The sequence below is a fragment of the Dipodomys merriami genome, unplaced genomic scaffold, assembly GCF_024711535.1.
Source record: "Dipodomys merriami isolate MVZ:Mamm:240054 unplaced genomic scaffold, mDipMer1.0.p SCAF_154, whole genome shotgun sequence".
NCBI lineage: Eukaryota > Metazoa > Chordata > Mammalia > Rodentia > Heteromyidae > Dipodomys > Dipodomys merriami.
Genome location: NW_027202871.1, coordinates 2,662,437 through 2,689,438, shown reverse-complemented (window position 1 = coordinate 2,689,438; position 27,002 = coordinate 2,662,437). Strand labels below are relative to the sequence as shown.

The 27,002-nt window shown below is 44.7% G+C and overlaps 1 protein-coding gene across 6 annotated transcripts in view; it reads left to right on the top strand.

Annotated features, from left to right (window-relative positions):
- Window positions 1-13,659: 13,659 nt before the first annotated feature.
- The window catches only part of Lekr1 (leucine, glutamate and lysine rich 1), a 101,433-nt gene continuing 88,090 nt past the window's right edge, over window positions 13,660-27,002 (top strand). The window contains exons 1-3 of one of the 6 annotated variants that reach the window (XM_070022888.1): window positions 13,698-13,742; window positions 14,781-14,882; window positions 18,020-18,105. In XM_070022888.1, coding sequence (XP_069878989.1) covers window positions 18,058-18,105 — 48 coding nt within the window. In that variant the 5' untranslated portion in view covers window positions 13,698-13,742; window positions 14,781-14,882; window positions 18,020-18,057. Of the gene's footprint in view, window positions 13,743-14,181; window positions 14,883-18,019; window positions 18,106-27,002 lie in introns of those variants that run through there. The other 5 variants (XM_070022889.1, XM_070022890.1, XM_070022891.1 and 2 more) reach the window with 5 other exon arrangements.

Genomic DNA, 27,002 nt, shown 5'->3' with positions numbered 1-27,002 from the left:
CTTCATTTGTTTCCTTGTTGATTTAAGGAATTGTCACGCAGCCTGTATGTGTATATGCTGGTAGCCTGCTTTAAAAGCTGGTATGTATTCTTTAATATCCCAAGTTTGATCTTGAAAACTTAAAGGTTTTGAATTGAACTGTGGACAAAACTGCAGCTGGAATCCTATTTGGGGGAGGAGCTTCTTTGCTTCTACATAGAAATGGTTCAAACACAATAGTGTGCAAACTTACTTATTTTCTGGTTGACTTGTATTCGGGGCCTTGAGTTCTCCGTGGCTTCCTTGCTTGGCTTGTACTCTGGCATTTGAGGCAGAGGACTTCTCTGCCTGCACTTGCTTTGAACTGTCATCTTCAGATCTCAGCTTCCTGACTAGCTAGGATGACAGGTGTGAGCCATGGGCACCCGGCTCATTATTGTGTACTTTAAAGAAATGCTTCTTGGTGGTCAATGACATTCAGATTTGATTCTACCATTGCTGTCTCCTCCTGATAAAACTACATTTATGATGGACATTTCTAAGATATTCTAACTTAATTGAGAAAAGAGGAAGAAAGACCACAGGATCTCTGCTAGACTTACAGAACATTTATTGTGAAATGGGAGCTATTGGGAGCAATTGCTCCCATTTTATTTGTTGGACTAGCTGATGCTCACAGTGGCATGTGTGTGTGTGTGTGTGTGTGTGTGTGTGTGTGTGTGTGTGTGTGCATGAGTGGGCAAGGACCATTTCTCCTCATATGGCTAACTCATTAGAGGGAGAAGACCTTGAAACAATTCTGGTGAGTGGAAAACCCAACAGATTTCTCAAAACTGTAGAGATGTATTTGAAATAGACTAATTCTATAAATTTCATGTGCTTTTTGTTTGATTATTTTGTCTCCTTGATTGGAAGCCACAATTTTAAGGACAGTAGAAGTTGGGCCAAAGCTGTGAAGATGATGTTGATATTCATTTAATGCAAATTACTTTGAAAGGAGAGACTGCTAGGGCTTCAACTCAGGGCCTGGGCACTGTCCCTTGGCTTTTTGTAACTGGTACTCTACCACTTGAGCCATAGTTCCACTTCTGGCTTTTTTGGTGGTTAATTGAAAATAAGGGTCTCCTAGGGACCTTCCTGCCTGGTCTGGCTTTGAACTGTGATCCTTGGATCTCAGCCGCCGGAGGAACTAGGATTACAGGTGTGAGCCACCATACCAGGCAGGTGCTTCCCCGGTGGGAACAGAGAGTGAGGCACCAACTGCACCTGGTAGAAGTCAATGTTTTAGATGCTTCATGTAGCGTTGGCACTGTTGCTTCTGCACCCTTGTTTTTCTGAGATGCTCGATTATACCCAGCCATGGTGACCACTTGGTTAGGTGCTGGCATCAGTGAGTATGGGCTTCCTACCAATCAACCCCCACCACCTGATGGCTTGCGTCTATCACAGGATGCCTCCTGCCCTGCAGGCCCTGGGGCCCAAGGAAAAGAATCCAACAAGGAAGCACAGAGCTGACCAAACTCCTTTCCAGACAGCTGGGTCTCACCACACTCTCCACACCCCCCGCCCTGAAAGAAAGGAGAGAGGGGAAGGGAAAGGACTGGATTATTCATACTTTCTGTCTAGACACAGATGTTAAGTCAGTGGGGAGGAGTTGAAAGACTTTAGGAATGGGAAGGTAAGTTCTACCCTGCTTCTACCTAGTAGCTAACCAATGAATGGCTTCATGAAGTGAGGTTCCTAGGGCCTGCTACCAAATCAGCATTTGATTAAAGGTAGTTCTCCTTCTGGTGTGTGTGTACACACATGTGCACATGTGTGTATGTGCCAGGACTGAGGTTTGAACTCAAGGCTCATGTTCTCCCCTGCTTTCCTACTCAAAGCTGGCACTTACCACTTGAGCCATACCTACACTTCTGGCTTTTTGCTGCTTCATTGGAGACAGGAGTCTTTGGGATCGGTCTTCCCAGCCTGGCTTTGCCACCCGGGATGGATCCTCAGATCTCAGCTTCTGCAGTAGCTGGGGTTGCAGATGTGACCGAGGGCGCTGGCTTAGTTCTAATTAGAAATCTGCAGACTCCTTTCTGTTTCCATCTTTCTGTTAACTGTGGGCCTGCAGGCCATGCCCACAGCTCTCCTGTCATGACAAAATCTTTAGTCCAAGGCCAGTGTCTGGCATGGCAGACACTGGTACTGAAGAACAATAACACATTTGTACAACAAACTAGCCACCTTCTCTGAATTTTGGTTCAGCACCCATAAAATAAGGGATTTTGGGGGGGGCAGGAGGTAGGGGGAGTAGTGCTGGGATTTGAGTTCAAGGTCTGCTGTGCTAGGCAGACGTGCTATTACTTGAGCCCCTCCTCCAGCCCTGTGTGCTTTATTTGCTTTTCTAATAGGGTCTCAGCCCTAAGCCCCAGGCCAGCCTTAATCTTCCTCTATCTAGGCCTTCTGTATGGCTAGGATTACAGAACTGTCCACTACACACAGACTCCTGGCTGAGACAGGGTTTAATTTTTTTCCCAGCTGCCCTCAAAATTGCAATCCTGTCAATTTCTGCCTCCCAGTAGCTGGGATTCTAGGTGTGAGCCTTTTAATTGTCAGGCCCAAGGAATTTGATCTTGATAATATTTAAATTTCTCTAGGCTCCAATGATCTAATTTTGTAACTGGAGACTCAGCAAGTTTGAAACATTTGTGTGGTTTTTCTGGTTTTACAAAAAGAGAAAAGGATTTACTGCCAGCATTGCCATTTAGCTTTGGATATTGAATCCCAATATTCAGCAAGGACAATCAATTTAGACTAGCAATGTGTTATAATTCTCCAATAATGTTAGGGTTAATTAATCTCTAACCAAATATATTGGTTAGTTTTTTCTGTGTGTGTTGTTGGTTGTGGGCTTGAACTCAGGGCCTGCACGCGCTGTCCCTGAGCTCTTTTGTTCAAGGCTAGCACTCTACTGCTTTGAGCTACAGTGCCACTTCCAGTTTTTGAGGAGTTAATTGGAGAAAAGTGTCTCACAAGGACGCTTCTGCTGGAGCTGGCCTCAAACCACAATCCTCAGATCTCAGCCTCCTGAGTAGCTGGAATTATAGGCGTGAACCACCAACACCTGGCAGTTGGTTAGTTTTAATGATACTGTTAGCATTTCTGCCTTGCCTTTACTTGATATTGGTACTGGGAGTTGAACTCAGGGCTTGGGAGCTGTTCATTAGGTTTTTTACTCAATGCTTAGTGCTCTACCACTTGAGCCATATCTCTACTTCTGGTTTTTTGATGATTGAAGATAAGAGTCTCATGAACTTTGTTCAGGCTGGCTTCAAGCCTTGATCCTTGGATCTCAGCCTCCTGAGTAGGTATGATTACAGGTGTCAGCTACCAGTGCTTGGCTCTTTTTTTTTTTTTTAAGTTTTATTTTGGGTGATAAAATGCCTTTACACTTTAATGTTTGTGATTTTTAGGGACCAAATTCACTGTTGGCAGGCATTTGCAGAACTGTGTTAGAAAGCAGGCTTTTTTTTTTTTTTTTTTTTTTTTACTCACTTAGCCAAAAGAAAACCAGTCTTCAATCATGGTCATATCTTAGATAAGAAAATAGGCTTATACAGTATTACATAAAGCTAAGCAATCAGCTAGCCTGGCCTGAGTACTTTGAAAGGTGCCTCATCTTATTAAGTATTTGCTACACATGACCAGAAAGCCTTTGTTCCTACACATTCCAGCAGAAGGTATGCACAGAGTAATAGGATTCAAATCTTTTTCATTAGAAAATATAAATTCCTACACAAATACTAAGGAAAAAAATCTCACAAAAACATAGTGAAAAATCCTGCTTGAGTGAATGAAGCCAGTAAGATTCAGGAGTCCTGGCTGCATGGCTCTGTCCGTAAAGACAATCTACTCTATGTCTGACTTGTTTTCCAGTCAGACAGGAACTGCATTTGAACTTTGCTCCCCAAAAGCCAAAGGTGAATTCTTTTAGAAGGAAACTCTCAAGAGTAAAGAATGATTCCTTCTTGAGAGTTTCATTAGTTTTGTCTGGAATGATTAAAAAGGAATTTGATTCCCAGATAACCACAATCTTGCTTGCTATTTTTACAAAGCGCATCCATTTCTATACTTAGACTGGATCACTTGTGGCATTCCTAAGGCAAGTCTGGATTCATGCAACATTCCAACCCAGAGAACCTGTTCAAGTTTCTAACAGAATCCTGTGCTGAGTAATGATGCCTCTACCATCCTAGCCTCAAGGTGTGGAAGCTGTTTCCTGTGGTGTAGACACAGCCCAACCCCTTGGACCACAGCTAGCCTCCCTTCTGAAATGCTTCCTGTTTCCGGATTGCTTGTAAAGCATCTAGAGTCAGGCAGAACACCCACTCACCCACCTACCCACCCACCCATCCATCCATCCATCCATCTACTCATCCATTCACCTATCCACTCCTCTGTCCACCCACCCACCTACCCACCCACTCATCCACCTACCTACCTATCTGGTCTTCTACCCATCTACCCATCCATAATCCATCCATTCATCCGCCCACCCCTCTATCTACCTACCCATTCACCTATCCACCTCTCTATCCACCCACCCACCCATCCATCCACATATTCAGTCGTCCATCCAAAGAGAAAAGTGAACCTGGGAAGTACAATTCTTGGATGTTAGAAATGATGAATTTTCTCTCATATTCATTCACTGATTCATTCAAATTGTGATCACCTATGGATGGAGTGATCCTTGTCATGCAAGTATCTATAGTCACCTCTATCCTCAAATTGCTGTTTAATGCATGTTAGTTCACTTGTTTATTACCTATTAGGAAAAATAGAGAAAGGAAATGGCTGGACTCAGTCTCAACAGACAAGGACTGTTTATTGAGGAATAGCAAAGAGCCACAACTTCCATCCCAGGGGAAGGTTGTTGCCCCTCTATGCTTCTCAATAAACAGTCCTTGTCTGTTGAGAATCGAGTCCAGCCTCTTCCTTCTTCTCTCCTCCATTTTCCTAACATTGCCTGTCTGTAGCAATAAGTCCTATTTATAAAATATCTTCTTCAGGTAATGTTCCACAGTTGCTTTCAGTCTCTTATTTTTGGTAGATATAGGGCTGATGGAATATTTTAGTTGAACTCTTTAAATCTGTTTCCCTATTTTGAAACCTCAGAAACTTACAAGCATGGCTTGGTGCACATACTTGTAGTCCCAAGTCCATGAGAGGGAGAAGCAGAAGGTCAGCCTGGGCTACACAGTTCTAGGCTAGCTTGGGCTCCGTAGCAAAACTACCTCAAAAAAAAAAAAAAAAGAAATTGAGAGCAGCTTTCAGAAGATGCTTTATTTATTTTGTAGATCCTAATCCTCAATTAAGTTAAAGATGCCACAGGAATCCTTCCTTGAGATGTGAAATGGCAATCTTGTGGAGTGGTGAGATGAGAGAGCAAGTTAAACTGTATCAACCCAGTCTGATCCTTTTTGGGCTCATTTTTGACATTAACTCCAAGTTTGCTTTAAATATTTATAGTATGCATGCATTTGCATGTTTTAATCAGTTACGTTTAAACTCTCATTTTATGATCATCAAATCACACAAAGATCTAATTAACTCTGTCTCTGCAACTGTGAAGCAGGAGGACATGTAAGGTGTAGACGAGTGTGGCTAAGCCACCAGGGATTTCAGAACCAGTCTGTTCCCCAGGTCTGGTAGGGGCCCATGGATTGGCATGTCTCCCCTGCAGAAGTTTGGACTACCCAGGCCACTGCAGCCAGACTTGACAGTATGGACTGTCATTGTTTGTACCAAGATGGAATGTCAACAGACCATGGAGAAGGCAGATCTGGGAAAAGGGAAATGTTTCAAACCCAAGGCCACCCCCCAGGGTATGGCAGGACACAACATCCTGTGTCTCATCATCTGATATCAGTGGCTGGAAGGGTGACCACCATGTCCAACTGTTTCTTCTGCAAGCTATTGTGAGTGAAGCTTCTTCCATTTGACTAAAATTCAAAAGGCAAACTGTTGCTCTAGCATCTTTTTTTTTTTGGCCAGTCCTAGGGCTTGAACTAAGCCTTGAACTAACCTCTTTATGCTCATGGCTAGTACTCTACCACTTGAGCCACTGTGCCACTTCCAGCTTTTGCTGAGTAGTTTATTGAGAATGCTAGCTTTGAACCGTGATACTCAGCTCTTAGGCTCCCAACTAGCTAGGAGTAGCACTGATCTCTTGTTATGCAGAACACTTCACATGACATTATCACACCTGCACTGATGTTTGTGCACAGAGATAGAGATAAGCAATTCCTCACCTTGGAAGGTGTCAGGGCTTGGCTTCTTCACCCTTAGCTTCCATCTATCTCCCAACTCCTGCTTTGAGCAATGCTGTTAAATACAATAGGAAAATGCATGTCAACGGGAGGTCGTTGCCTGAGAACCCTGGGAGAACAAAGAAAGCATCAGGGGCCCCATGGTGCCTGTGTTCCAATTAGAAAAAGACACCCCATCTTTACAGGGCTGCAAAGCACATTCTGGCCTATGAAGCTAGGCTAGGGCTGGGGCTGAGTGCTACCCACATCCTCCATGAGACGTTACTATGCGGTGGGCAAGCAACTGGCACACAGATGGGCCTGGCCTAGTGGCAGAGAGCACCCATCCAAGGAGGAAAACAATATTATGTGCTTTCGCTGTATGGTTTGTTTGTTTTTAAGAGATTAAGGATTGGTACCTGCCTTCTATTTCCAGTTAAAACTGCCTAAATATCCTTTCCAGGAAGCTCTTCTCTTCTGACTTTCTTCCTTTTTCAAGGGTTCTCTTTACTCCACCCTACCCCAAGTACCAGGGGTTTGAACTCCATGCCTTGACTTTGATCGGCTTGTTTAGCTGACAATCTACCACTTGAACCACACATTCAGCCCAGCTTTTTGCCACTTGTTTTGGAGATGTGGTCTCAAAGGCTCTTCTGCCTGGGCTGGCTTCAAACCTCAATGCTCTGGATCTTAGCCTCCTCCAGGTCTCAGTTGCTAGGATTACAGGTGTGACCCAGCTGCAAAACAGGGTTTTACATTTATAGAGATGCACACCACACATTTGGTGATCTGCATTCCGAGAGTAAAAACATTTAATTATTAAATAAGTGGTTTTGTCTGCTCACTGCACTATGCCCAACAGCAGGAGTCATGTCCACATACAGAGAGTCTCCTATGTTTCTGAATGTGTTGAGTAAACTCCTAATCATAGAACTTCAGTCATTCAGCAACAGAAAGTTTATATTAAGGAATTCTCTTGCTTTCAAGATTCTATATATCAAGTAGTGGAAAGTAGGTCTCAGCTTCCAGCTGATGCCACCACCACAAATACTACTAAATAGTATAGCAACCCTATCTGTATAGTAATATATACAGTTATAATCAAAACATATGATTATATTGCCCACATACATCATTAGTAAAGAATTATACTGATTATTTAATATCTCTATTACAGATCATGAAATAGTTTGAAATGTTACCAGGCTGTTACCTCCTCTACTGGATGCCAACACTGAAAAAACCCTGGACCAAATGGAAAACAAACAAATAAAACAGGTTGGCCAGTGACTTCTGTGATTGTATGCATAGGTTGTTGTAGATCTGGTGTACTGTTGGAATAGTAAGCATATTAGTTCGTCTCCAAAGATCTCAGCACACCTTTGGTAAGGACAGCCCCATTGCCAACCCTTCCCGGAGAGGCAGGCATGGAGTATGCCTAATCTCCAGCACAGCAGGGTCATGCACGACCAATGGAAGGCTGGGTATACCCTCATCCCTTTAGTTCAAGCTCTCACCATTGGAGAGTATTGCCTACATATTAACACAGTCATGCCTTCCTTGGATCAAAATAGGAATTTGAAGCAAGGTGCTGGTGGCTCACACCTCTAATCCTAACTACTTAAGAAGCTGAGATCTGAGGATCACTGTTAGAAGCCAGCCTCAGCAGACAAATCTGTTGACCCTCTTAGTTCCAATCACCCAGCAAAAAGTTGGAAGTGTGGATGTGGCAAAAGAAAGCTAGCCTTGAACAGAAAAAGCTAGTGGGCAGTGCCCAAACCTGTGTGTGTGTGTGTGTGTGCGCGCATGCACGTGTGCACACACTCGTGCACATACACGAGTATGGTGCAGCTTTGCTAGGCAAGATGCTTCACTTTTACTGAATTCACATCCTAGGAACATTACAACTAGTTAAAAAGAAGTCTCGTAAAATGCAGAGCAGAGATTTTCTGCACCTGGTGACTAATCCTAATTGTTTCATGATGACATACCCACCAATGAATCACATGCATGCTTAGAAAATACAATGCCAAATCTTAGATATATTATTTTTCTCATGTTGCAGAGGTTATCCATGAGCCTAAATACAGCTTTTTAAAGTGTTTGCTTGTGTAGTTTATATGTTTGCATCTTTTTTTGTCTCATTAGAAATTTCCACCCTGTAAGGGAAACAAAGGAGGAGGCAACAATGCTTCATAAGAAATGTATTCATTACCTTGCTCATGTAATTGTATGGTATTTTCACAATTAAAAAAAAAAAGAAATTTCCACCCTGTAGTTGTTGAGTTGGTACAAGATGTTCAAGATGGTGATGAATGTAATGTTTTCCTCGTGTCAAAGGCTGCAGGTTTTTACAAGTTCATTTGTCCTTTTGAAGCAGTCTTACTGTATCCTGACTCTACTGAATTCACATGTATTCCTCTTGCCAAAGCGCCTCCAGACTTGTGTGTATAAATTAGATTTCACGCGCGCGCGCATATGCAATCCATGTGCACAGATTGTTAAACACCACCGCTAAAGGCCCATTTAATGACCTTTGAGTTCCACGGCGCAGTGGTTTTCAGAGTTACCTACTGGGCACAGAACCAGGACTGGCTGATTCACAAGGCTGATATTCCGAGTGCGTCTCCAAAACCGATTAGCTAATAGAATTCAGCCTGCTGCTGCTAACCATGCAAGTTGGATTTTGCACTGTTTTCTTCCCGGGGTCCCCAGCCCCCATCTGTCCCCAGTGGCCACCGCCCGGAAAGGGCGAGTCCGCCCCGGTCCTCGGGAGCAAAGGGCGGCCAAGGCCACCCGGGCTGAGCGTGCTGAGTGGTGGGGCGGGGGGGGGGGTGGAGGGGGGGAGAGAGAGAAAGGGGGAGGTGGGTAGAGTGCGCTCGGCCAAGTGTGCACAGGGGGTCGGGGCCGCCCGGAATGAGCGTGCACCGGTGCACGGGGTGGTGTTGAGAGAGCCCGGAGCGAGTGTGCACGAGTGCACGGGGGAGGAGGAAGCCCGGGCCGAGCGTGCACAGGGTGGTGTTGAGAGAGCCCGTGGCGAGCGTGCACGGGTGCACGGGGGTGATGTTGAGGGAGCCCAGCGCGAGTGTGCACGCGTGCACGGGGCGGTGTTGAGGGCGCCCGGGCCGAGCGTGCACCCGGCGGGCCGCGGCTGCGTGACACGAGGCCCTTCCAGCCGGCGCCCGCCGCGGTTATTCAAGCTGATCTCATCGCGGCTCGGCACGACACGCGCTTCCCCTCGCCTCGCCTGCACGCGCCGTGGCGTGCGAAGCACCCGCCGCCGCCGCGCCGCCCCGGCCCCTCCACCAGACGGCGGCCCACACCGGGCCCGCACGAGTCCGGTCGGCAGAAAGCGTCCGCGCGGCCGCGCGCGCCTCCCGGGCTCCCCGGCCTCCGGGCCCCGCGCAGGAGGACCGGCCCCGGAGGGAGGGTAGGGAGCGAGGCCGGCTCCTCCCTTTCCCCCCACTGGCTTCCCCTCCTCCCTCGAGCCGGAGGCCCATCATGAGCGAGGCAAACTTTCCCGGCTTTAGTCGAGGGCATCACCCTTCGCCTAAAGTCGGAGTCAGAGCCGGGGCCGGGCGGATTCCAGGATTCCTCGCCGGATTAGGCAGCGACGGCGGCACGCGAGGGCCGCTCGAGGCGGGCGGGGAACAGCGGGCGCGCACGGAAACAGGCGGGGGCGGGGCCTGGGCGGATGGGGGCGGGGCCTAGATTGACAGGAGGTGGGGCCAAGCGCACCAAAGCAGGCAGCAGGGGCGGGGCCGGCGCTCAGTGGGCGGGGAGGGGCGGGGCGGGACCGCCGGGGCTTGCGTGACCGGGGAGCCGGCGGCCGCACGCATTTCGTGCAGGAGGCAGCCGTCGCCCCGCGGGAGGCGCAGGTGCTGCAGGGCGGCGCCCGGCTCCGCTCCACAGCCCGGCGGGGCGTGGGGGGGCGGTCACGCTACCTGAACCGCGGCTTGGGGACCCCAGTTGAATGCGCTGGGCACAGAGTCTGAGGACAGCCGCGGTCCCCGCGCGCTTTCGCTGCTGTCCGGGCGGCCACTGCCGCGACTCCGCTGGGGTGACCGGGCCCGGGGGGGGGGGGGGGGGATGGTCCCGGGACGGGGAGAAGATGGCCCGACGGATTACGAGATCCACCAGTCAGTCCCGAAACCAGACCCTTTTCGAGACTGCAAGACGTGTTCTTCCACTTGGTTATTTACTTTCACTGAATGTTTGCAGCGTTGCAAACAAATCCAGCTGGGAAGATAAAACAGAAACGACCAGACGACATAGCATAAAAGCTTGGGAACCTCTATTTGTACTCTATTCACTTAGGCTTTTCTCTTATTACCATGGGTCTGTGATGGTTAATGACACAGTTTTTGTTTTACAAGTAACGTATAGAAGGCAATTCTCCAGGGTTAGGATTCTTGCCAAAGATTTGAGGATTAAGGTCTTTCTGGCACTTGAGGGAAAGGGGAAGAGGCATGCTTCACATCTCACATGTTCCCCTGGCTGCCTGGCACAATTCTCACTAAGTGACCGCAGGCGATGCTTACTTATTTGGTGGGCTCAGCACCAGTCTTTCCTCTAAGGTCAGGACTACTCTTCAGGACTCTGCTTCTGCCTCTCCTCCGTGCGGCCTTCTCTCCCCAGTCCCCACAGTTGGTGAAGAGACTGGAGGTGACTCATGGCCTGCCTGTTTTGGTCAAAGGATTGGCACGCAGCTAGAGGTGAGCCAAAGACAGTCATTTCCTGGAATTCCTCTGATCCTGGGCCCCCACTCTCCCTTCATGTGTGGTGACCGAAAAGGGAATGGAACAACGGTCATTAGGTGTACATTCCAAGAGCAGAGCCTCTCCCTGGCTTTCTAGGGCTCCAGAATTGGTAGTAGGTTCTCAATGAAGTCTGTGGCCCTTTTCCCGTTATTTAGCAGCTCTGCCAATTCTGTTAGGTATGCTTGTATTCTGATGAATATAAGTAGAAATAACAAATAAAACACACATTTAGACTGCTAGTCTTAAGTATTTGTAATACTATATTTTTCAACAGCATGTTTTTATCTTGGGTTATGTATGCTATTATCACACACTGAAAAAATTAAATATATTACATCAACTAACACAAATTATGCAGGTTTTCAATTATCCTGAAGCTGCTGTGTGTGTGTGTACTGGGGTTTGAACTCAGAGCTTGGGTGTTGTCTATTAGCTTTTTCACTCAAGACTGCCACCACTTGAACCACACCTCTCCTTTCAGCTTCTTGCTGCTTAAGAGTCTTGTGGGCTTTCCTGCCCAAGCTGGCTTCAAACTATGATCCTCAGGTCTCAGCCCCCTGAATAGGATTACAGGTGTGAGCCACTAGTGCCCAGATACAAATAGTATTTTGTGGTCGAACTAATCTCCACAGCATATTTATTTTGGGGTTCAGATACACCTAGCAGCTTAATAAAACATTAAACATTGATAGAAGCTTAAAAAAAGAGTCAAAGGATTCAAAAAGCTCCAAGGGGGAAAACAATGTGTATCTTGGTGGGAACAAAATGTGCTGGAATGAGTCAGACAAAGCAAGTAGCACATTGTAGCTGAACTTGTTGGAACACTGGAAGCTGTGCAGGAAGAAAGGAAATTGAAAGCAAAGTTTTCAGAAGTCATTGCTTTGGGGGCATATACATATGTTTTTAATCCACAAGAGGATGGTGCCCCTGGGGAGTGGCTGACTGGCAGCGTCAGCCCACTGTATGTGAGGCCTGGGCACTTCACCCAGGCTCTCATGGAGCCACCAGCACACTATGCTCCATATTGTCCTCACATTTGGGGATATGGCTCACATATTGGGCCATTCACGCCCTTGGCGCCCATCATTTGATTGAATGAAAATAACTAGTAGGATCTATGTTTTTAAGAGTTCTTAATTAAATGACACTTTGTGTATGAAGTGTCATGCAAATATAAAGAGCATCATAAAGCTCAGCTTTTAAGAATTCTGCACTTGGTGTTGTATGGAACCCAGAAACAGCAATGGATGCTGTGGTTTCCAACCTTGGGGGCCTGTTTGTAACTATTTTGTTCAAATGTTTGAGAGGACAGACTTGTACTGGGTGGTTGTGTTGAGTTCATAGGAAGAAAATAAGGTTGGGGCTAACTATCCTTTGTAGAGCCCCTGGGTGTACTGTAAAATTAGTCATCTTGAGCAGAACATGGTGGCACATACCTGCAATTCCAGCCACTCAAGCAGGGAGGGGCAGGGGCAGGGGCAGGGGCATTCCAAGGCCAGCCAGGGCAAAGTTACTCAGACCTTTTCTCAAAACCAAAAATAATGAGAAATGTGGGTGATAGTAGCTCCATTGTTAGAGTGTCCCAAACATCTTGTTTCTTATTATAACATGTTTTCTGTGTTTGATTTAATCTCATATCGTTTATTTCTTATGACCAAGAGGCACACACCTGTATGGTATGCCCTATACATATATGTGTATGTACACACCCATGCCTATACACCCACACCACCCCATCTAGTCTAGGTGTGTAATGGGCGACAACATCATCTCGGCTTGCTCGAGCTCACGATGGTGCTTGAAGAACAAGACTCCCCCGGTCCTTAAGCAAAGCATGACTGTACCGGCAAAGTGAGCTTTGGAACACAGTGATCTTGCTTTGGGTATGCGCTTGATGGATTTGGACGAGCTGTGTGTGCTTTATCTAAATACTGTTACAAAATGAGAACAGGGCTACATTCACGGTTCCACAAAGGAGCACGAGGAGGATGGAAAGTTCCTAGCGCTTCTCCTAAGCACGCCTGTGTCACCTCTTGGGTGATGGTGGTCCGTCTTTTCATCTTTTCTCCAGTCCTTTCCTTCTTGCCAGTCTGTCCCACGTGACATTTCCTCAAGCAGGGACAGGTGCCGGGCTGCATGGGTAACCTGGTCACCCCGCAGGCCTCCTCCCTGCTCCCCGTGGCCCCTAGTCCTTCCCGCGGGGAACGGAGGGGTGTTTCCCGGGAAGAAGCAGTTTTACCCCCCTCTCCCCCGGGCCCAGGACAGCATCCCACGCAGGAGGCTGGGCCGAGGACGGCGGGCCCGCGCTAGGGCGGGCTTTCTGGCCTGCGACCCCCGGATCTCAGCTCCCAGTGGCCGTGCGGAAGGCGCGGGGGCCGCGGCAGCCCCGACGCGGGCTCCCCACCCGCAACCCCGCCGCCCTCGCAGGGACATCGAGGGCCGTGCTTTCCCCGGCGGGCGCCCGCCGCCGCCCCGTCACGGTGCAACACACGGACGTCACGCACACCTCGGCGGCCGCGAACACCGCTGCCGTCTTCCCGCTTCCGGCCGGCACGCAGGGCCCGCAGACGCGGGGGCGCCCCGCTTCCGCGTCAGGGAGCGGCGTGGGTCGTGACGCCATCGCGCTCTGACGCCAGACCCACGTGCGGCGCCGTCGCCCGGGAGACGCGCCCGGCCGTTTCGCGCCTGCGGACGGGAGGTGGAGGTGAGAGGCCCGGGCTCCCTCAGTCGGCGTCCCCGGCTCCCCCGGGCGGCGGTTCCGGGGCGGGGCGCCCGGGCCTGTCCGCGGCCCCGGGCCTCCGACCCCAAGCCTCTCTCGGCCTGGGCCCCCGACCCCGTGCCCCCCCCCCCCCCCGCCTCCTTGGCCTCCCAGCCCCGCTCCCCTCGATCCCCGGCCCCGCGCCCCCTAGTCCCCTCGGCCTCTGACCCCGCGCTCCCAGCCTCCTCGGCCTCTGACCTCGCACCCCCCTCGGCCTGCGCCCTCTTGGCCCCCGACCCCGCGCTCCCCATCCCCTCGCCCCGGCCTCCTTTCTCATTCCTGCCGTGGCCGGCCCCGCAGCACGCATTAGGAAGGGGCCAACTTCAGTTTCCCCGCAGTTGGTTTCTGGAAGACCCTGCTACGTCTGGAGCGCCATTGGACTCTGAACTCCCCCCTGGCCGCGGGCAATAGCCTGACGCTGACCCCGGTATAGGGACCGGAAGTGAGCCATCGAGGCCACCGCTGCGGGGTCACCGGGTCACCCTTCCCCTCCTACTCGCCGGAGTCTCCACGTGCAGACTGGGGCGAACTGGAGGGACTGGGATCAGATAGAAATCAGGATAACAAGGTTGCCCCTTGCACAAGGGAAAGCTCATCTTCCTTACAAGTTTCTGAGTACTTCCTCCATTCCTTCCATGTGCATGTGAGTCTGCATAAAGACTCGAATGCTTTTTTCCTTTTTTTTTTTTTTTAAAGACCTGAAAGCTATTTCTTAGAAAGTGAACACCAAGAAAGACTGGCTCCCATCTGTAATGTAGCTACAGAACTTTGGAACCAGAGATTTGAGGATCAAGGTTCGAAGCCAGCCCAGGCAAGAAAGACCACGAGTCTTATCTACAACTAACCAGCAAAAAGCCAGAGTGGAGTTGTGTATCTGAAGTGGTAGAGCACTGACCCAGAGTTCAAGCCCCACTACCACAGCAGATGAGCCTGTCTCCTTTGGAAGGTAGTTCAGGTACCTAACCATCTTTATGCATTCCTCAGGAGCAAGACAGCTAGTTTAGGTGCCCATCCTAATCACATGAATTGAAGATGAACTGTGAAAACATGGACAGCAAGCTGTGTTAAGGTCTCTTACTTGACAAGGTATCAGTTTTCTTGAAGCATACATGAATGGCTGCATACTTGTCTCTGCCTCTGAAGAATGGGATTTGTTTGTGATTTTGTTAGCACATTGGCTGGATGTTCATAGAAGTCCAGCTAAATGCTTACTCCATAATAAAATCATGTCTGTTTTTTGGGGAGTTTTCTGGCTTGGCAGGATATTTTAAGTTTTTCCTAAGTAAGAAGAAACGGCCAAGTCAGCACCTGTGAGTCATGCCTGTAACCCTAGCTACTTAGAAGGCTGAGATCCAGGGGATTGTGGTTCCAAACCAACCCTGAACAAAGTCAGTGAGACTACATCTCCCAATATAACCAGCCTAAAGCAATTCTGGAGGCATGCCTAAGGTAGAGTGCCAGTCTTGGGAGCATCAGGCCCTGAATTCAGATCCCAGTGCCCCCCTAAATTGAACTAGATTCACAATGAAGGTGCTAAATAAATACCTTCATTGTGAATCTGGTCCAATCAATGAAGGCTGATTGATGCCTGTGTTTATATTGCCACTCAGATGCATGCTCTTAAGTAGTTTATGGGCAGATAAAAGATTTCGTTGGTAATTTTAGAAAAGTGCTAAATTTAGAGAATTTAGCTGGTAATTTTAGAAAAAAAACTCATGAAGTTGAAACTGTTACCAGTTATCTTTTGGAAGGTGAGCCCTCTAAAATGGCATAAATAAGAAGAACCAGCCTCTGGTCTTGTCACGTGACTGTGAGTCTGCCAAACATCCTATAAGGTACTTGGTCATTTGGGCCTACCTTGACATAGTTAATTAACTTTAACCCCATGGTTGACCTCAGTTAGGTTTACCATACACACGTTGTTTTATGGTTTGTTTTTGTTTTAAATCCTTGAAATGAGAAGTTTTTGTGCTAACACAGGATGAGGAGTCCTGATTTGAACAATTTGAAAAGTCGTGCCGCTGTTACTTGTGTCTGTATGTGTCAAAATCCTGCTCTGACCAACTTCAGGAGCCTTCACTGACCCCTCACCCCAACCTCCTCCACTGACCCTTCACACCCACCTGAAAGACTTCACTTCCCCTCCTGAGTCTTGAGCCTGCTCATTGGCTGTAACTCAAACTCAGGGCGGTCAGGCCTCTTTCCCACTGTGAAGTTGCATGCCCATGGTCTATGCATTTGCTGCTCCCCTGCTTCTTAAGTCCCCGTCACGGAGTTAGAACACAACTCTTTCTCCATATTTGAGAGGGACTTTATTATTTTTTTAAAATAGTACTGGGTTTGAACTCCAGGCCTCCTGATTGCTAGGCAAGCCTTCTGTCACTTGAGCCACACACACAGCCTGTTTGCTTATTATTTTACTCACTATTCCTTCCATCTGTACCCTTATGGGGGAGGTTTGCTTTTTTTTCCTTCCTTCCTTCCTTCCTTCCTTCCTTCCTTCCTTCCTTCCTTCCTTCCTTCCTTCTTTCTTTCTTTCTTTCTTTCTTTCTTTCTTTCTTTCTTTTTAAACATGCATTAGTTGGGGCTGGGAAGGTGGCTCAGTGGTAGAGCACTTGCCTTGCTGCATGAGGCCCTGGGTTGGATTCCTCAGCACCACATAAGCAGAAAAAAAAGCCGGAAGTGCTGCAGCTCAAGTGGTAGAGCTCTCACCTTGAGCTGAAGAGCCGAGCAACAGCGCCCAGGTCCAGAGTTCAGGCCCCACAACGACCACCAACAACAACAAAAAAAAAAAAAAAAAAAAAAAAAAAAGAAAGAAAGAAAAGAAAAAAAAGAAAAAAACATACATTAGTTGTACAAAGGGGTTTCATGACATTTCCACTCTGTATCTGTAACCACACCCTTTCTATCACTCTCCATACCTCCTTCCCTTTCATACAACAATTTCAACATGTTTTATTTTCTTATTAATTTCAACAAGTTCTGTTTTCATACATGCAAAGAAACTACTTGGACCATAATCATCCTTTGTGGCTTATAAAAGTAGTGATATACTTTTATGTTGAATTATCTTCATTAGAAAAGGAAAAGCTGTTCAAATTATTTGTATAACATTATATATAGGTGTTCATCTTAGATAAAGTTGACACTTGGTTTCTCATGTTTTAATGACTCAAGTTTATTTCTTGCATGTTATATTTGATCTTGTAACTATACTTCATCATTTAAAATAGTTTTGATCCCACAATTGCTCTTACCATCTTGTCAGACTACTCTGTAGATTTTCAGGATAAAATGTGTGTGTGTGTGTGTGTGTGTGTGTGTGTGTGTGTGTGTGTGTGTGTGTGTGTGTGTGTGTGTGTGTGTGTGTGTGTGTGTGTGTGTGTGTGTGTGTGTGTGTGTGTGTGTGTGTGTGTATTCCAGAGCTTGAACTCATGATGTGGGTGCTGTCTTTGAGCTTTTCTGCTCAAGGCTGGAGCTCTGCCACTTGAGCCACACCTCCATTTTCAGCTTTTTATTGGTTAATTAGCATAGACTCTCATAGACTTTCCTGCCTGGGCTGACTTTGAACTGCAGTCCTCTGATTTCAGCCTCCTGAGAAGCTCAGATGACAGGGGTGAGCCACCCATGCCTAGCTAATGTGATTTTTTTTTTGAGGTCCAAGGGCTTAAACTCAGGGCCCAGGTGCTGTTCCTGAGCTGCTTTTGCTCAAGGCTAGTGCTCTACCACTTGAGCCACAGCACCACTTCTGGCTTTTTCTGAGTAGTTTGTTGGAGATAAAAGGCTCAATGGACTTTCTTGTGTGGGTGTCGTCCAAGTGTGACCCTCAGATCTCAGTTTCCTAAGTAGATAGGATTATAGATTGAGTCACTGGTGTCCAGCATGTGTTGACTTTTTTAAAAAAGATGCGGAAATAATTGAGTTTGTTTAGAATTTCACAGTAATTTTGTATTTGCAAAACTAATAGTAAACCACCATAGTAATTACCATTAGTCTGTACTGTTCTAACAAAATAGAAAATACTGCATATAATTCATCAATCTCTAAATCTTTCCTTTTCCACTGGCTGAATTGAGGAAACCAACATGAGACCCTTAACACTGAGTTGATGAACATGTTGTAAACCTTAGTGCTGTTCTTCCTCAAATGCTAAGAATTTATAGATCATCTTAACTTGAATTTTTAAAATTTTAGTTCTGATCATTGTCCTCACTGTTTTTTAGAATATTTTGTGTTGAAGCTCTGAATATTTTTGGGAGTTATGGACCGTCACATTCCCATGCATGCTTTACCTGAAGAAATCCAAAAGGTGAGAGGTTGTATTGCATTATCACAGTATGGCACCGGGGCCAGTGCAGCGGTTAGATAACTCTAAGGTGTACGAGAATGAATTTAGAGACTTTATATTTATTTTGATCACATACTCTGCAATGAATGCATCATTACAATGGGCAGCATGGTAGAAATTTAATTTACGATGAAAAATCTTCATATATAGTAAATAAACAGTTGTTAAAATGTCTCTTTGAAAATGATTGACTTGAATTGTGAGTTAAAATATCAAACCTTTGCTGTCATTAACCATCTGGGTTTTTCAGTAAAAGTACCACGTCGATTTTTTTTAACTTGAGGTAGAAGGGAGGAATCCAGGGCCGCACACATGCACCGTGAGCACTGAGCCACACTCTGCCCTACAGCCAATTCTTAATGAACCACCAGTGCATTGCATTTTAATTGAAAATTACAGTCAACTCTCAGTCGGGCTTTTGTCCACTGTGCATATTGCTGTGGGCTGCTTAATAGCTTTTTTCATGTCATTGATTTACCTTGACACCTATTCACACTGCCTGTCCTCCAGATTTATGTAAACTTCAACCTGGCAGGAATTGTAAGGAAACTCTAATTACCAGAAAAGAAGTTTTTACTAGTTGTACAAAAAGGTTTCAATTCAATCCGCCAGTTTATGAGTACAATGCATCTTGATCAATGTCACCCTTCCATCCTTCTCTCCCAATCTCTCCCACCCCACCACTGCCCTCAAGTTACCTGGTTCCATGTTCACGTATGTACGTTGAGTATGTATTATGACTGTATTTGCCCACTTTTCCTCTTTCCATTCCCCTTCCTCTTGGCCAGGTCCTCCCTCTCCTGACCACACTGTTTCAGCTTCCTAGTATTCAGTCTTAGTATTCATGTTGTTCAGAGAAGTTCCACCATTGGAATCTGCCCCTGCACATACCACACTTTAGTCAGTTTGTGTGTACATGCAGATGGCCTTGTATATGGCAGAAAAGGTATTTTAAAATCAGTATATCTAATTCTCTTTACCTTAAGATAAATGTTAGTTGTAAAATAGTGAGCACAGAGAGAGCTCAGCTATGCTTTCACTTACCTCAAAATGGTGCTCATATGCACTGAAGATATAGAATGGCTTTCTTTTAGTCTGACCTGAGTTCCTGCCATGTTTTAGCCTATGTACAGATGAAATATGAATGATGATACAGATGAAGTAAGGCAAAAAGAAAGGCATGCACTAGAAATGATACCTATACTTCAGATCCTAATTAACCTGCCAAGCCATACAAGGCCTCCACAAGACTGTGGATCAGATGGTGAGAATGGAGAGGTGGAGGTAGAGCCCTAGATACCAGGAAGGTCAAGGGACTGCTTTAGGCAGAGGTGGAGCTGGATATTTCTATAGACAGAGGTCAAGTTGTCCTAGGTCAAAGGAACTGGGCTTCCTGGTTTAAAAAAGTGGGCCAAGCTAGAGATTTGAACTGCTTTAATTATATTTTTTTTTTTGTTTTGGGGTTTTCTTTGCTGGTCCTGGGGCTTGAGCTCAGCCTGGACACTGTCCCTGAGCCTCTTTTATTCAAGGCTAGCACTTTACTGTAAGGTCCATTCCTGGATGGCAAGCAGACCCCGCCCAGTGCCTGCGTTACCTAGGCAACTGGGACACCTGGAAGAGGTCACATCTGCATGCTGAGGTCACATCTGAATTTGATGTGGCCACACCTTCCTTCCCCCCCCCCCCCCCAGATAAGGCCTAACCCAGAGCCAAACGCCCTCTTTGCCAGCCGTGTGGAGTGACAACCTGGCCTGGTCCCAGCAGGTCTACTGAATAAACCTACCCCTTACCTGAATACCACATGTGTGGTGCTGTTCTTACTCAGCTACCTCTTTTTATAAACCTAACATAAATTAAACCTAACATTTACCACTTGAGCCACAGTGCCACTTCTGGCTTTTTCTGAGTAGTTTATTGGAGATAAGAGTCTCATGGACTTTCCTGCCCAGGCTGACTTCACATCATGATCCTCAGATCTCAGCCTACTGAATAGCTAGGGTTACAGGTGTGAGCTACCAGTGCCTGGCTTGCTGCAATATTTTGAGTTCATAAAACATGTATTTATTTTGATAAGGCATTTATGGAGCTGTAGAGTGGTTTTCTCATGTCTGAGGTATTTAGAAGTAAATTGTTTAAAGCCAAGCATGTCTTCACTCTACAGTCAAGAGTTTTAAACAGGAATGACAGGAAGCTATGCAGGCAGGGCAGACAAATGACACAAGGAAAGCTCCCCAAGTCTCCTCCACACCCCCTCCCTGCACCGTGCTGCCTAAATCTCTGGACTATTTTGCTGATTGTAGCCTTGTCTTACCAATATTTAGAGAAGAGCAGTTTTGTGCTTTTTCAGACCTAAGTTAGGGTCACTTATTCAAAAATATTTTTCTAGGTACTTGGTTATAAAACAGTTATGTCTATGCATCCTACAGCTTTTAGAAAAGCAGTTTAAAAAAAGGGTTTTCATACATATCTTCCTTCCTGTATTTATCCACATTGTCTGTAGTTTACATTGTTTAATTGCCTAGTGCTTGGCAGTATATCTATTTTATCCATTGCATAAATTACAGAATCATGTTAACTGATAGGATATATAGGTTGAACATCCCAAATCGCACATCTAAAATGTTCTGAGATGTGAAAGATTTTTCAGTGTCAAGATGGTATGACATGAAAATTTCACACCACACCACAAAACTTGAGGCATTGTTTGACTATTGTGTAAAATTATATTCCGGCTATTGTAAAAGGCATATTTCAAACATAAGTGAAGTTTGTGTTTAGACTTGGATCCCATCAGCAAGATGTCTCCATATGTGTGTATATTTGCAAGTATTCCCAAATCACAAATAGTTCTGTTTTCTGGCATTCACATGAGGGAAAATTAGCAGAGCCCTTTCTTAAGATGAAGAAAAAAGGATCTTTATTTTCATAATGACTTGGAAAATGTGCTCCATTTCTTTATTGGAAGAGAAAAGACTCGAGGCAGGTAGATCAGTGTTAAGTGATGGCTCTTTCAAAGCCTTTTTTCTCTCCATTCTATCTTGTTCTTCTGATAACTTTGTGTGCCAGAGATGCTCCTGCTGCAGTTCCTTTTCATTTTGGTATGCAGACAGGAGGGTCAATGTAGAAATCAGACAGAAGACAGGGGAAGGGCTTTTCCTTTCTGTACTTTCTCCACATGGTAATTGTAGTAGGAAGACCCCTACACAGACAGGCAAGCCCATCTAGTCATCCAGAGTGACAGAGCCCACGGCAACAACAACAAAGTTGTTAACAAAGAAGCAACTTTATTGAGAAGGTTCCTACACTGACCTGTCAGGGCCACAGCACAGGCTCGGAAGCTGATACTGCGACCCCGAGCGGCCCACATACTTTGGTTTTAAAAGGCAAAATCTATGAGTTCAAGCCCGGTCACACATAGGTGACCAATAGGATTGTAACACACACAAAGGATTGTACAGTCATACCAGACCACACACACAGGTGGCCAATAGATAGGCGGAGTTTATCATAAGCATGTGAAAAAAGGCAGGGTTTACTGTTGGAGCCAGATTACAACCTATCTGTTTCATGGGTCAGTCTTTAACTGAACAATCAAAGGTTGTTAAGGGGAGGGGGACCAGATAATTTTTTTTCATTCTGGATCTAGGCCCATCAAGGCTAAAATCCCTAAAACAAAGGCAAAGCTCAAAATGGAATCATACCAGCTTGGGCCCCATCTCAGGGTCCACTTCAGTAATGGATGGTGAATACATGTGTACATGATTCCTACACTGAACTAGCAACAAAATGAACAGTAGTAGACAGAGGCGCTCGGGAAGAAAATATGAAGAGGTGAAGATAACCTCCAAAGGCAGTGTGGAGAAAAATGATTGGTGCTTAGAAGGCCTAGATTGTTAACTCACCTTCCCCTGATCTCCTGTTTGAGCAGACCTTGTGTGGGGGAAGGGATAAGATAGTCTGACTTCCTTTCCCTGGGTCTTTTTGCTTTTTCCCGGTTTCAAACTGAGCATAGAACACATCTTAAACTTCCAATCTCCTTACGTGGCAGAAAAATGTGCAAGAGGTCCACAGAACACGCCTGTCCTTCTTGTCTCCTTCTGGACTCGACATTTTATTCAGTGTGTACTTAAACCGTATCTCTATATCTGCATTTTCTCTTGGCAGAGCTGTATCCTACCCTCTGATCACGTATAACCAGCAGTGTTTCTAGAATTTTCATCCAGTATTCTGCAAGCAGAATGCCACACACTGTGGCAGGACAGATTAACCAAGTAATAACGGTGTCTTTTCCACTCATGAATATCAATCTGTTTTACAGACATATGGAGTCATCTTTTTAAAGAGAGCCAGTGAGCAAATTTCCTTATACTGGTCTGCTAGGGAACCCAACAGGAGGTCTAACAACAGCCACAAAGAAGTGGAAAAACCAGTACCTTACCCAAACAGGGTTGATCTGTTGTTTTTTAAAAATGGTGACAAAATGAAGACTTGTTAGAGGAGGACTTCAGCTGCAGATATTTTTTTTTTATTAGCACAGGGTGAAGGCAAAATAGAGAGCAGAGTTGTTTATTTAAGCCAGAAGTGGCGAGGCAGGGTCCGGGAGCATGCTGTTCTTTCTGGGACACCAGTCCTTTCCCCAGCAGTAACAGCTCATTTTGTCCTGTTTCACTAAAGTAATTGTAGTACTTTGGAACTTTGAAATTTATTCAGAATAACAGTTTTATATTTCCAAGCACACGTTGCCATTGCCAGAAAAAATAAACTTAATTTCCCAGGTCATTTTGGGCCACTGTGGCTAGGTTGAGATTTTATGTGAGAAAAAGGAAAAAAAGAAAATGGTCACAACCATAGAATCTTTGGCCTAGCCTCCCAGAAAGTAGTGATAAATTGTGTGTGTGTGTGTGTGTGTGTGTGTGTGTGTGTGTGTGTGTGTGTGTGTGTAAGCAATTGTTTTATTTTTGCCAGTCCTGTGATCTTAGTTTATTGGAAACACATTTTTTCCAAATATTAAAAATTTGTATTTGTCAATTTTGTAGTCAAATATATTTCTGCTGACTGGTCATAGAAGCTTATAGAATTTACTAAGTTAAGGTCTCCTAGTGGAAACAGGTATTAGAGGAAATACAGTTCAGAAATATGATACATGTATATTGTTTAATTTTTGTACTATAAAGCCACTACTTCTGATATTGTTCAAAAAGTCTTGGTGAATTAATCTTTGGAATTTTAACCCTAGATTTATTTTTTTTTTTTGCCTAAAGGTAAACTTCCTATTTTGAAGTAATTGTAGAATACACATGCAATTGTAAACAACAATATGGAGAGGTCCCGTATATACTATTCCCAGCTTTCCTTAGCAAGTTGCATTTGGTACAACTAAAGTCATGTCAGAATCGTGATAGGTGATAAAATCACAATACAGAGCATGTTGACTTTTACAACCACATTCACCTCAACTGCTCCAGCCCTCCCTCCTGTACTCCCTCCCTCCACTGCTCTGGTCTCCAGTAATTCTGTTATTTCAGGAGTATTATATAAAGGAAATTATGCCCTGTGTGATCTCTTGGGCTAGTTATTTTCACTCTTTGTATCAATAGTTTATTTTTATTGCTGAGTATGATTCCATGGTAAGAATGTACCCGTTTCTTTAATTATTCACTTCTTGAAGAGCATCTGGGCAATTATGTATGTAGCTGCTATAAAAATCCATTTATATGAACATACCTTTTCATTTTCCCAGGATAAATACCCAAGAGTTGAATTGCTAGGTTGTATGTAGTTGCATGCTCAGTTTTTAAAAGGACACTCCGTTCTTTGGAGTGGCAGTGCTGCCTGACTCTCTCCATACAATGCAGGAACACTAAGTCCACCACATCTTTACTGGTAGGAGTTGTCCCCTGTGGGTAGGAGATACCCCATGGCTTTACTTTGCATTCTCCTCATGACTATGTTGGATATCTTTTCTTGTGCTTATTTGTCATCTGTATGTCATCTTGGGTAAAATGCCTCTTGTATTACACTCGGTTTTCAGTTGGGCTTTTAAAAACTTGGGTTTTGAGAATTCTTTATATATATTTTAATACATATACATATATATAGATAGATAGATACTGGCAATATATATGCATATATATGGATTAAACTTTTCCCTAGTCTGGAGCTTTAAAAAATTATCTTCACACTTGTTTATTTGTTTTTTACAAAGTAACCATGTTTCTGATGAAGTCCAGCTTTTCAAATTTCTCATACTCTAGGTTTCAAGTGTAAGAAGTCTTTGGTTAAAAGTTAGAACATGAAGATTCTTATTTTTCCTAATAAAAACATACTCCTGTTTTATGTTTAAGATTATGCTCCAGTGTGAGGTTTAGGTTTAGGTTCCTTTTTTTCTTAAGCTGTGACTGCTCAGTTATTGAAAAGGCTTTTCCCTCATTGAATTGCTTTGCACCTCTGTAGAGGGCCAATTTGGCCAATTTTTCTAGCTTGTCTATTCTATTCCGTTGTTTTATGTGTTGTTCCTTCCACTTTACAGTGTTCATGAGTGTAGAAATACAGTATATCTGGAAATTAGGAAGACTGACTCTTCTTGCTTTGTTTTTAAGGATTGCTTTAACTTTTCTAGCTCCTTTGGCGTTCCATATAAATTCAAGAAGAATCTTGTCTATATCCATGAAGCATGTTGCTAGGATTTTAGGAGGAATTGAATTGTCCAATTTGTCAATTAGGGCAACTTAATATCTTTACTATCTTCCATCTTCTAAACCATAAATATAATATGTCTTTGTATTTATTTAGATCTTCTTCAGCTTATTTCATCAACACTTTGTAGTTTTCAGCATATAAATCCTATTCAGGTTTTTGTTAAATCTATGCCTATGTCTACATATTTTACTTTTAACACTATGCACTAGTCCTTTTCACGTTAGTCACTTTTTACATATTGTCTTCTGTTTTTTGCCAGGCCCAGCAGGAGGACTTCAGTCCTCCTACAATGTCTTCTACATAGCTGGATTACAGATATAAATTAACACATCAAGCTTGTTTGTTGAGATAGATCTCTCTGATATTTGCCCAGACTGGACAAATCCTCCTGATTCTCCACATGTCTCCTAATCTCTGCCTCCCAAGTATCCGAGCTTAGAGATGTGAATCAACACTAGAGCCTTCAAATTGATTTTAAATTGTAGTGGAGCAAGTTGACTGGTAGTCTTGTGAAATAGTTAACTGGTTGCATGACTAATGCAGGTTTCACTCTCCTTTCTCAAAAAGTCTCTGCCAATTTGAATGAAATTTGTTGATTAGACACTCATTGTTTTGAGTAAAGGCCTTTTAAAAAATGCAAATCCTTTCTGGGCTGGGGGCGTGGCTCAAGTGGCACTTGTCTAGCATGTGCTAGGCCCTGGGTTCAATCCCCAGCACTGTACCAAAATGAAACAAACCAAAACAAAACACAAAGTTAGTGCAGTTGGCCCATGCCTGTACTCCAACAACTCAGGAGGCTGAGATAGATATGAGGATTTCAGTTAGAAGCCAGCCAGGGCAGGAAAGACCCTGAGACTCTTAAAAAGCTAGAAGTGTATCTGTGGCTAATGTGATAAGAGCACTATCCCTGAGCAAAAGAAAAACTCAGAACACTCAGGCCCTGAGTTCAGGCTCCAGGACCAGCACACAAAAACAAACAAAAACAAAATAGCCTCTTAATATTATATTTTCTGTTGTTGTTACTCTTAATTTTGTGGACTGTTTGTGTGTTAGAGAAAAGGAGAGGCCTCAGACTGTAGCAGAAGGGCACTGGGTGCCTTTGCAGTTGAAGGGCAGCCAGGAGTTCCAACAGGGATCTGAAGCCGGCTTGAATGTATTATGTTTACATGATTTTAATATGAACCATTGTAATATCAAATGCATTGGGAGTTTACATGACTTTAATGTGAATCACTGTAATTTTTAGGAGTACAAGCAGTACCCTTGGGAAGTTTGCTTATAATTTATTTCTAAATGGTCCTACATTTCTTAATAGACTGTGTGTTCCCCAAAGTAGGTGTAGCAGATAGCAAAGCATCCTGACGCTGATGGCCCTTTTGTCAAGGATGAAAGCATGGCACCATTTTACCTTCTGTAAGAGCAAGCTAGAAGGATAGAGCACACATGGTTCACAAGAAACCAGATAACTTCTACTTGCTTCATTTGGAAGCATAATTGCAGTATTTCATATCTTCTCAAGTTTCACAGAAATATCCTAAGTAATTAGCCTGTTACAGACACAAAGCATTTGAAAAGATTATTTTTCCTTCTGTAACAATTTTGTTACAGAAAATTGTTTTCCATTTAAAAGCAGTAAAAATTTTGGTGCTGTATGTTTGCTTAGCACAGCTCCTTCAGAGATTCAGGTTTTACTAGGTAAAGTCAAGATAGTTCTCTAGTGGGCCTGTTATTTTGTAATTGTATTATTTTCCTTCCTAAGTAATCATGACTATCATGCTTTTCTTTGCTGAGCTTCTAGAAAATCTCTAAAATATATTGCTTTGCTTACTTCAGCTTTTCTTCCTTTCATTGCTATGATGAATGTTATTTATTCTCATAGTTTTCACACTATGGAGTTTGTATTATTTCCACTTTGTACATAGAGCTGCAAATATACTCTATCCATCAGAAGTTGTCATTAAAGGTAGGACATTTTTCCTAGAGCAGGACATGAACTGTGATTAATTAGTACAAGTTAAAGATGAATGCCTTGGAGTAAGCAATATAATTTTCAAATGGACAAGAAGGAACCAAACTCAAGATGGGCAAAGGGGTTGAGGAAAATACCATCTGCTCTGAATTAGTCTAGGTTTCTTGACCTGGGTAAATTATTTTCCTGA